At 43.0% G+C, this 12,107-nt stretch overlaps 1 protein-coding gene across 4 annotated transcripts in view; it reads left to right on the top strand.

The window, feature by feature from the left end:
* The window catches only part of FLNB (filamin B), a 164,849-nt gene that overhangs the window by 73,044 nt on the left and 79,698 nt on the right, over window positions 1-12,107 (top strand). For all 4 annotated transcript variants that reach the window (XM_055272443.2, XM_055272427.2, XM_055272436.2 and 1 more), the window contains exon 4: window positions 824-971. In XM_055272443.2, the coding sequence (XP_055128418.2) occupies window positions 824-971 (148 nt within the window). The remainder of the gene's footprint in view (window positions 1-823; window positions 972-12,107) is intronic.

Genomic DNA, 12,107 nt, shown 5'->3' with positions numbered 1-12,107 from the left:
TTTAAGAGACGGCGTCTCACTCCTCTGTTACCCAGGCTGGAGTGCAGTGGCATGATCTCGGCTCACTGAAACCTCCACCTGGTGGGTTCAAACCATCCTCCTGCCTCAGCCTCCCTAGTAGCTGGGATTACAGGTGTCTGCCACCACACTGGGCTAATTTTTGTATTTTTAGTAGAGACTGGGTTTCACCATGTTGGCCAGGCTGGTCTCGAACTCCTGACCTCAAGTGATCTCTCTTGTCTTGGACTCCTAAAGCGATGAGATTACAGTCATGAGCCACCATGCCTGGCTTCCCTATTTTTTTAATGGCTCCTAATATATTCAGATCACATATCTAATATTTACATGTTTCTTTTTTATTTACCTTTTTAAATTAGTAGCGTTAATACAGATACAGACCATGAATATACAAGCAAAGGAAAAAGCTGGTTAACCTGTGCACTTTTTTGTAACATGCTCTAATCCCATGTGTGCTTGTTTCTTCATTTTCCTGACTTGCTATAGCTTATCCTTTTATCATTTTTGAAAGGTTTGACCAGAGGAGTAAATGGACTTTTGGGGAATGGGGAGGACAATGAACTTTTGGAAGTTACATGCAGAATTTTTTGGAGAGGTGCCCCTAGCTTTCAAAGGGGTCTGCAATTTCTCAAAAATGGTTAAAAACACTGATATTGGTGTGTTGGTTTAATGTAATTTCACTTAATTGAGAAGCTGACTCAGTTTCTTAATATTTGTAGTGCTTGGTTTAAGAGGCATTTGCAAACACTTGAATAGCTGCAAAGTGATGTGTTCTGGGTGTTCATCCACCATGTCATTATCCTAGGTCATCACTCCTGAAGAAATCATTCACCCGGATGTGGACGAGCACTCAGTTATGACTTACCTGTCCCAGTTCCCCAAAGCCAAGCTCAAGCCGGGGGCTCCTCTCAAACCCAAACTCAACCCGAAGAAAGCCAGGGCCTATGGCAGAGGTGAGTGCTGGTCCTCTGGTGCTGTGTTGGAGACATGTCCTCTGGTGTTGGAGATGATTTCATGGCTTCAAGAGTGATGTTCTTAGAATCAAAAATAGATGGGTGTAATCCTCAAAGATACCCCAAGCCTCCTTTATAACACATTTTATGACTGTTTTATTCTGCCTTGTTTTTCTAAGGCTTTAAGAAATGTTTCTGCTTAGATGGAAAGGGCAAGTTTGCTGCTTGGTGATTTTAGTGCAGTAGCCCATTGCTCCCATTTTTCAGAAGAGGAATCGCGGGGTAGGGAGTCAGGGGAGTTTGGTCTTGCCCCAGATCACCACAGTCAGTGATGGGGGTGGGCCATCTGGCTGCTGATTCATTTCTCCTTCTGTTACGCTAAGGCTGCCTCAGATTTCCAGCCGGAGTAGGAGCTATTGTTAACCCCTGGCAGATACTTCCTTGCTAAGACATCCTGTTTATGACTGCAAGGCAGCTGCGGAACACCGTTCTGCTCAGAACATTATAGTGGGTAGAAGCCATTTCAAGGCATTTGGTGTTGTGCTTGGCACCTGACTTCAAGCACACTAGCTTTGTGAAGAGAACAGTTCCATGGCTGCAAAGTGTGGTTTCTGGTGAAGATCAACACGGCCAGATACAACTAACGCCTTTTCTATGGGGGAGGGGAAGGAGTGAGTTTTATTTCTCATTTTTCATAATTTAAGAAAATATTGGCCGGGTGTGGTGGTTCATGCCTATAATCCCAGCACTTTGGGAGGCCAAGGCGGGCAGATCACCTGAGGTCAGGAGTTGGAGACCAGCCTGGCCAACATGGTGAAACCCCCTCACTACAAAAAATACAAAAATTAGCCAGGCATGGTGGCGGGCGCCTGTAATCCCAGCTACTCAGGAGGCTGAGGCAGGAGAATTGCTTGAACCTGGGAGGCGGAGGTTGCAGTGAGCCGAGATCGTGCCACTGCACTCAGCCTGGGCGACAGAGCGAGACTCCGTCTCAAAAAAAAAAAAAGTGCTTTCTTTAAGGCATACCACAGGTGGTGGCTGGAATGAGGAACCTCTGACTTTAAAGATTATGCTTCCTTAATGGCAAAACAGTTGCAAACAACCAATTAAATCCTTTGTCAACCAGATTGGTCAAATGGACTGAATCTAATCAAGGCATAATGTATGTTTGTAATAACCTTATCACTGGCCATCCGGCTTCCCTGTTGTTAATGTGAGACGGTTTCCTTTCACGGTGCTATTTTCTAGAAAACGATCACTTGTTATGGTTCAGGAATGTGGCTGGTCATTGCCATTTCCTTCATCTGCCTCTTAGCAACTGTGGTGCACTTGTGGAGGAAACACACCCTTTTTAAAAAAAATTTTTTTTCTTATATGTGAGCTTTTTGCATTTTTTTAATTGTGGGGAAATATCCGTAACATAAAATTCACTATTTTAACCATTTTGAAGTGTGGCATTAAGTGTATTCACGTTGTTGTGCAACAGCCACTGCAATCCATCTCCAGAACTTTTTCAACTTCCCAAACTGAAACTCCATACTCATTAAACAATAGCGCCCCATTCTCCCCTCCCCTCTGCTTCTGGTAACCTTTATTCTACTCCCTGTCTCTATGAATTTGCTTATTCTACGGACCTCCTAGAAGTGAAATCATATGCTGTCTGTTAGGTACTTCCTAGAAATAGAATCATATGCTGTCTTTTTTTCTCTGGCTTACTTCACTTGTCATACGTTTTCAGGGTTCACCCATGTTGTAGCATGTGTTAGAATTTCATTCCTTTTTAAGGCTGAATAATATTCCTTTGTATGTGTATATCACATTTTGCTTATCCATTCGTCTGCTGATAGACATTTGGGTTGCTACATTCTTTTGGCTATTGTGAATAATGCTGCTATGAAAACATGGGTGTACAAGTGCTGTTTGAGACCCCGCTTTCAATTCTTTTAGGGATATACCCAGAAGTGGAATTGGTGGATCATATAGTAATCCTATATTCAGCTTATTTTTCAGGATGAAGTGGCCTCACTGCTTTTTAAAGTAGGAAGACAAAATGGTCATATTAGGTGACAGGGTCACAAGGCCACATGGGTGGGGCTGTGAGATATTGTCCTTGTCATGTGGTGAGATGAAAGCCGGGGTCAGTTTTGGTCTTCTCTGTGTGACCACATTGCTTCATTTCTGCCACCTGAGCCCAGGAAGAGAGACCGTTTTATCTTCTAGTTTCTAAAAGATTTGAAAGTGTTGTTTTGTTTTTTATTTCCTGGTTGTTTAATAGATGCCAGTTGCCAGCCAGTTAGCATTTGTTGATCCATTCACTGACCCCCACCTTGCTTAGTTCCAGTGGGTTGAAAGGAGAGAGGGCGGGGGTGAGGTGGACCTCCAGCCACAAACAGATCTTTGTGGTGGGCTTCCTTGCAGGGTTAGCTATGTGAAAAGCATTCGTCCATGAGCTAATCAGAAACCTTTGTAAAAATCTAGTTCTCTATGAAGCATTTACTGTAGAGCAATCCTTAAGCACCCTCCTATCTGAGTAATCAGAGGGGTACCAGTTGTCTCCTTTCATGGTAAGCAAAGCTCCGCAGGAGTTTAGAGTGGGGCTGTGGTTCAGCTTTCTAACCAGCCATGGTTAGCCACAGGTGACCAACCCAAGCCCAGACCTTTGACAAGCTACAAAGTAAGTTGTTTCTCAGGCTGCTGGAGTCAGAGAAAGTGGGACTTTTAGTATTTTAGGTGCATATTTATTTACTTACTTATTTTTGTTGTTGTCGTTTTGAGATAGTCTCACTCTCTCAGTGTGGAGTGTCGTGATGCCATCACGGTCAACTGCAGCCTTGACCTTCTGGGCTCAAGTGATTCTCCCTCCTCAGCTTCTATAGTAGCTGGGGCCACAGGTGTGCACCACCATCTCCAGCTTATTTTTAAAAATATTTTAGTTTGAGACTGGCCTGGCCATGTTGCCCAGACTGGTCTCAAAATCCTGAGCTCAAGCAATCCCCCTGCCTTGGCCCCCTAAAGTGCTGGGATTATAGGCATGAACCACCATGCTTGGCTATTAGGTGTATGTTTAAATCCATTTGCTTATATCAGTTACATAACCTGACTGTTATGTAAATCTTAAGCAAAAGAAAAATATATGAAATAAAAATTGAAACTCACTTTCCAACTGCCAATCTCATTCCTGCCTTCAAAGTTTGAGGTATTTATTTCTAGCCTTTTTTCTATGCTGAGTTAAACTGTATATCTTCTTTGCTTTGCATTTCTTACTGAGCAGTGTGGGAAGGCTACCTTTTAAAATTTATTTATAATTCTTTATAATTTTTACCTTTCTTTTTGGGCAGAAAGATTATCTTATTATATAACAGTCTACAGCCATTTTTTCTTAAACTAAATTATTGGGAAATGAATAGAAATCCAGAGTATAGTAACAAATGACCTAGTGTCTTTAACAGATTGGTAGCAGGGAAAACGAAGTGATGGAGAGACAGCCGGACATTAAATGAGACCTAAGAGACTTAGCAACCGTTTGTAATATGTGACCTTATTTGGATCTTATTCAAACTGATGGTTAAAAAAAATTCATGATAGCCGGGCGTGGTGGCTCGCGCCTGTAATCCCAGTACTTTGGGAAGCTGAGGGGGGCGGATCACGAGATGAGGAGATCGAGATCATCCTGGCCAACGTGGTGAAACCCCATCTTTACCAAAAACTACAAAAATTAGCTGGGCATGGCGGCGCGTGCCTGTAATCCCAGCTACTTGGGAGGCTGAGGCAGGAAAATAGCTTGAACCTGGGAGGCGGAGGTTGCAGTGAGCCGAGATGGCGCCACTGCACTCCAGCCTGGTGACAGAGCTAGACTCTGTCTCAAACAAACAAACAAACAAAAAATTCATGATAAAGCAGCAGCTCAAGGTGCTGTAAGAAATTCATGATATTTGTAAGATAACTGAAAATTTGAACACTGAATATTTGACATTAAGGAATTTTTTTTTAATGTGGTATTGATATTATGGGTACTTTGCAAGTATCTTTTAAGGATACATAGTGATTGTGGATAAAAAAATCTGAGGTGTAGGATTTGTGTCAAAATAATACAGGAAGGGGAGGAGGCGGGAGTGAAGGTGAAACAAGACCAGCTGTGAGTTGATAGTTGTTGAAGCTGGGTACAGGAGGTCCACTGTGCAGTGCTCTCTACATCTGTGTTTGGAATTCTTTTTCTTTTTCTTTTTTTTTTGAGACAGAGTCTCACTCTGTCGCCCAGGCTGGAGTGCAGTGGCATGATCTCGGCCCACTGCAACCTCTGCTGCCTGGGTTCAAGTGATTCTCCTGCCTCAGCCTGCCAAGTAGCTGGGATTACAGGCGCCTACCACCACGCTCGGCTAATTTTGTAGTTTTGGTAGAGACGGGGTTTCACCATCTTGGCCAGGGTGGTCTTGAACTCCTGACCTCGTGACCCACCTGCCTCGGCCTCCCGAAGTGTTGGGATTACAGGTGTGAGCCACTGCACCCAGCCTTTTTTTGAGACAGAGTTTCGCTCTTGTTGCCCAGGCTGGAGTGCAATGGCACGATCTTGGCTCCTGGATTCAAGCAATTCTCCTGCCTCAGCCTCCCAAGTAGCTGGGATTACAGGCATGCACCACCACACCCTGCCAATTTTGTATTTTTAGTAGAGACAGGGTTACACCATGTTGGTCAGGCTGGTCTTGAACTGCTGACCTCAGGTGATCTGCCCACGTTGGCCTCCAAAGTGCTGGGATTACAGGTGTGAGCCACGGTGCTCAGCCTTTTTTTTTTTTTTTGAACCAAAGTTTCACTTTTGTTGCACAGGTTGGAGTGCAATGGTATGATCTTGGCTCACTGCAACCCCCGCCTCTGCCTCCTGGGTTCAAGGGATTCTCCTGCCTCAGCCTCCTGAGTAGCTGAGATTACAGGCGACCACCATCACACCTGGCTAATTTTTGTATTTTTGTATTTTTATTTTATTTTATTTTATTTATTTATTTTTTTGAGACGGAGTCTCGCTCTGTTGCCCAGGCTGGAGTGCAGTGGCGCAATCTCGGCTCACTGCAAGCTCCGCCTCCTGGGTTCACGCCATTCTCCTGCCTCAGCCTCTCCGAGTAGCTGGGACTACAGGTGCCCGCCACTATGCCCGGCTAATTTTTTGTATTTTTAGTAGAGACGGGGTTTCACTGTGGTCTCGATCTCCTGACCTCGTGATCCTCCCGCCTCGGCCTCCCAAAGTGCTGGGATTACAAGCGTGAGCCACCGCACCCGGCCAATTTTTGTATTTTTAGTAGAGACGGAGTTTCACCATGTTGGCCAGGCTGGTCTCGAACCCCTGACCTCAGGTAATCCACCTGCCTCGGCCTCCCAAAGTGCTAGAATTATAGGTGTGAGCCACGGTGCCCAGCCTAGTTTGGAATTCTTCATAATAAAAAGCTTTTTAAAAAGGTAATATTTGAACTTCTGCTCCTGGGAAGATGGACTAGGACTTTGCCCAATTCTTTCTGCTAACTACAACTAAAACCCCTGGGCTATACATAAGGAAAACATAGGGAGCCTCTGAAAAAGGACGAGGCGGACTAACCAGGGATCTTGGGACTCGAGGAATGACACAGTACTGAGTTCCTTGGGTTTACTTTGCTTTATATATCCCAGACTTGGAGCCAGAGAAAGAAGCTGACAACCTGAAGATGCCAGTGGGCACAAACACAGAAAGTGCCAACAAAAGCTCCCCTGTCCAGCCAGAAGAGCAGGAAAGGGCAGCCCAGTGAGGCAGAAAACTTAAAGAATCACTGCTCTAATCCAGGTCCACACCAGAGAAAAAACTATGCAGCCCCACACTTACACCCGCAGAGGTGAATGGGGAGCCTAGGCTTTGACAGCAGTCTAGCAATAAGGAAGCCACTCCCCAGGCCATGGAGGAGCAGTAATGAGGCACTCCTACTCCCTCCAGCCGGAACTCCCATCTCCACGCACCAGTAATGAGCCCCCCAATCTTGAGCATCAGTGGAGGTTGAATGGAGAGCCTAGACTTCTTCCCCCACTGTTAGTAACAAGGTGTGTACCCTTCCCTCCCCTGCCAGAGTGGTATCATAAAGCGCCAGCTACAACAGAACATTTACAGAAGACCCAGAGTCTCATTACATGATACCCTAAATATCCAGTTTCAAAAAAAAATATCACTTTTCATACCAAGAACCAGGAAGATCTCAAACTGAATGAAAAAGACAGTTGATGCCAACACTGAGGTGATAGAGATGTTAGAATCTTACGACAAAAATTTTAAAGCAGCCATTAAAAAAGCCTTCAATAGCCAGGCGTGGTGGCTCACGCTTGTAATCCCAGCACTTTGGGGAGGCCGAGGTGGGCGGATCACCTGAGGTCAGGAATTCGATATCAGCCTGACCGACGTGATGAAACCCCGTCTCTACTAAAAATACAAAAAATTAGCCAGGTGAGGTGGCGGGCACCTGTAATCCCAGCTACTCGGGAGGCTGAGGCAGGAGAATCGCTTGAAACTGGGAGGTGGAGGTTGCAGTGAGCCGAGGTCATGCCATTGCACTCCAGCCTGGGCAAGAAGAGTGAGACTCCATCTCAAAAAAAAAAAAAAAAAAGGCTTCGGTAAGCAATTAAGAACAATCATGAAAAAAATGAAAAAATTAAAAATCTCAACAAAGAAATACAATGTCCCAGCAAAATAATAATAAACATTTAGGAGATAAAAAGAACCAAATGGAAATTTTAGAATTGGAAATTGCAGTAACTGAAATAAAAACTTATTGGATAAGCGCAATAGCAGGGTAGAAGGACAGAGAAAAGAATCCTTGAACTGGACAACAATTGGTTGTTTTGTTTTGAGATGGAGTTTTGCTCTTGTCGCCCAGGCTAGAGTACAGTGGCACAATCTTGGCTTACTGCAACCTCTGCCTCCTGGGTTCAAGCTATTCTCCTGCCTCAGCCTCCCTAGTAGCTGGGCTTACAGATGCCCACCACCACTTCTGGCTAATTTTTATATTTTTAGTAGAGACGTAGTTTCACCCTGTTGGCCTGGCTGGTCTTGAACTCCTGACCTTAGGTGATCCACCTTAGATGATCCAAAGTGCTGGGATTACAGGTGTGAGCCACTGCACCCGGCCTCTGTAAGCTTTTTTCTGTGTTTAAAACTTTTAATTTCATTTTTGTACTTTTAAAACTTTTTTTTTTTTAAACACACACATTAGTCTAGGCTTACACAGGGTCAGGATCATCATTATCACTATCTTCCACCTCCACAACCTGTCCCACTGTCCCACTGGTAGGTCGTCAGGAGCAGTAATGTGTGGAACTGCCGTCTCCTACAATAACAATGCCTTCTTCTAGAATATTTCCTGAAGGACTTGCTTGAGGCTGCTTTGCAGTTAACTTAATTTTTAAATAGAAGATGCACACTCTAAAATATAATGATAAAAAGTATAGTATGTTAAATACATAAACCAGTAGCATTGTCATTTATCATCAAGTATTATGTATTGAACATAATTGTCCGTGCTATATATGTTTCTATGGCCGGTAGCCCAGTGGGTTTGTTTATACCAGCATCACCACAAATACATGAGTAATGCGATGCGTTACTGCGACGTCAGTAGGCAACAGGAATTTTTTGGCTCTATTTATAATCTTATGGGACCATCATTGTATGTGTGGACTATTTTTGACTGAAACTTCATTATGTACCATATGACTATATTAGCAAATAAAATTGAGCTGTATATAATGAAGAAGTACACATTATAACCAAGTGGGGTTTATTCCAGGGATGCAAGGCCTGGTTCACTATTAGAAAATCAGTCAACAGCCAGGCGTGGTGGCTCACGCCTATAATCCCAGCACTTTGGGAGGCCAAGGCGGGCGGATCACCTAAAGTCAGGAGTTTGAGACCAGCCTGACCAACATGGAGAAACCCCATCTCTACTAAAAATACAAAATTAGCCGGGTGTGGTGGCACATGCCTATAATCCCAGCTACTCAGGAGGCTGAGGCAGGAGAATCACTTGAACTTGGGAGGTGGAGGTTGCAGTGAGCCGAGATCACACCATTGCACTCCAGCCTGGGCAACAAGAGCGAAACTCTGTCTCAAAAAAAAAAAAAAAAAAAAAATTTCAGTCAACATAATCCTACCATATTAACAGACTAACAAAGAATTACATGATCATATCAATGGATGCAGAAAAGGCATTTGACAAAATTTAACAGCCATCCGTGATAAAAATTCAAAAAAAAGAAGAATGGGGGAACTTTCTCAACTTGAAATAGAGTGGCTACTACAAGAAACCTACAGCTAACATTATGATTAATAGACTGAATATGTTCTCCTAAGAGAAACAAGGCAAGGATGGCTGTTCTGACCACTCTTATTCAACATAATGCTAGAAGTTTTAGCCAGTGCAGTCAGGTAAGAAAAGGAAATAAAAGACATGCATATTGGAAAGTAAGAAATAATACTGTCCCTATTTGCAGATGCAGATGATTGTCTATGTAGAAAATCCCAAAGAATCCATGGGGCGAGAGAAAACTCAAATACCCCCCCTTAAATAAGTGAGTTGAGCAAGGTCACAGTATACAAGATCAATATGTAGAAATCAATTATGTTTCTATATAATTTAATGAACAAACAGACACAAAAGTTAAAAATAGCATATCCTGTTTATAATTACGTTAAAAAAGTATAAATGTAATAAAACATATATAGGACTTAAATGCTGAAAACTACAAAAACACTGATAAATAGAAGAGACCTAAATAAATGGAGCTATATAATGTTTTCATGGATCGTAAAAGTCAAATAGTGGGCTGGGCGCAGTGGCTCATGCCTGTAATCCCAGCACTTTGGGAGGCCGAGGTGGGCGATCAAGACCATCCTGGCTAACATGGTGAAATCCTGTCTCTACTAAAAATATAAAAAATTAGCTGGGCGTGGTGGCGGGCGCCTGTAGTCCCAGCTACTCGGGAGGCTGAGGCAGGAGAATGGCGTGAACCCAGGAGGTGGAGCTTGCAGTGAGCCGAGATTGTGCTACTGCACTCTAGCCTGGGCGACAGAGCGAGACTCCGTCTCAAAAAAAAAAAAAAAAAGTCAAATAGTAAAGATACCACCTCTCCTCAAATTGTCATTCAGGTTTGATGCAATTGCTGTCAAAATCCCAGCAAGAGTTTTTGCAGATAGCAAGAAGATTATTATTTTAAAACCTATATGGAAAGGCAAAGGAATTAAAGTAGCAAAAACAATTTTGAGAAAGAAGTACAACATGGAGGTATCAGCCTTCCTGATTTCAAGACTTACTGTATAGCTACAGAAGTCAAGATTTTGTGGTATTGGTCAAAGGATAGACATTATAGATCAATGAAACAGAACTGCAGCCCCACACAAATATGCACAACTGATTATTGACAAAGGTGCAAAGATAAGTCATTGGAGGAAAAACCTTTTCGGCACCTGGTGGCAGAGAAATTGAACATCCCTAGGCAAAACAAAACAAAAGCAAACCCCAAACCAAAAAACAAAAAACCCATATAACTATAAAACTTTGAGAAAAAAACATAGAAGAGAATCTTTGAGATCTAGGGCTAGGCAGATAGTTCTTAGATTTGACACCAAAAACATGATCCATTAAAAAAAAATAAGTTGGACTTCATCAAAATTAAAAACTTTTTAACGTTTTAAGAAGGATGGTCTGTCTCAAAGACTCAACGTTGTACGTGGTGGTTGGCCTTTATGTGCTGTTGAGGGTTTTCTTGCATTGAAGGGTGCACTCCTGGGTCACCCACTGTCCTGCAAGACAAGCTGTCTTAGCCCTCACCCTATAAAAGCCACCCGGACACCGTCTCAAACAGAACTCAAAATGTTGCTGAGACTGGGATCTGGGGGCTGGATTTTACTTTTACAAACAATTTAAAACCTTTTACAGTTAAGAGGATGAATATACAGGCTAAAGACTGGGAGAAAAAATTTGCAAACCATATGTCCAACAGAATACTAGTATCTAGAGCATGTAAAAAGAACTCTCAAATCTCAGTCGTTAAAAAACAGACAAACATTTAACCAAACAACCCAATAAGAAAATGGGCAAAAGACATAAACAGTTTCCGCTGAAGAGAACGTCCATATGACAAAAAAAACACATAGAAATTTGTTCAGTATCATTAACCATGAGAAAAATGCAAATTAATCCTAGTACACACTATCAGAATGGCTAAAATAAAAAGTATTAATACTGATAACACTCAATGCGGAACGGATGCAGAGAAACTGAATCTGGATCACTCACTCATACATTGCTGGTGGGAATGTAAAATGGTATAGCTACTTTGGAACACTGTTTGGTAGTTTCTTAATAAAGAAATAGGCAGGGCACAGTGACTCCCTTCTGTAATCCCAGCACTTTGGGAAGCTGAGGCCGGAGGATCACTTGAGCCCAGGAGTTTGAGACCAGCCTGGGCAACATAGGGAGATTGCATCTCTACAAATAATTTTTAAAAATTATACAGGTGTGGTGGTATGCACCTGTGGTCCCAGCTACTCAGGAGATTGAGGCAGGAGGATTGCCTGAGCCTGGGAGGTCGAGGTTGCAGTGAGCCATGATTGTGCCACTGTGCTCCAGCCTGGGCTACAGAGTGAGACTTGGTCTCAAAACAAAAACAAAAACAAAACCTCAAAAAACAGTACATGCAACTACCATATGGCCCAACAATTGCACTCCTTGGCATTTATCCCAGAGGAATGAAAACTTACTGTTTAGGAGAGCCACTGTTTTTCCTTCTATATTCTCACAGCTAAACAAAAAAAACTTTTCTCATCTTCTCTACTACTCCTCTCAATATATCACTTCTGGTCACCAAAATCTATGGATTTCCACCCTCCATACTGACCAGTTCTCCAATTTTATGTGGACAACAAGTAGGTGTCCTATAATCAGTTCCCTTCAATTCTGACACTATCTACCTGAAGTTAGCGCAGACCCCATTAAGGGCTCAGTCCCTCAAAACTGCCCCTGACTTCAGGGGCCAGTCAGAAGTGGTGGGTCCTCAGGCAACCCACAACTTCTGTCCAGGTTTGCTGCAAATCAGAAGTTCCCATTACCCCTTCCTCATGTTACGTTATTT

This window comes from Symphalangus syndactylus, chromosome 1 (assembly GCF_028878055.3).
Source record: "Symphalangus syndactylus isolate Jambi chromosome 1, NHGRI_mSymSyn1-v2.1_pri, whole genome shotgun sequence".
Lineage (NCBI taxonomy): Eukaryota > Metazoa > Chordata > Mammalia > Primates > Hylobatidae > Symphalangus > Symphalangus syndactylus.
Note: the sequence above shows the minus strand (reverse complement) of the source record. Positions and strands in the feature narration are given on the sequence as shown.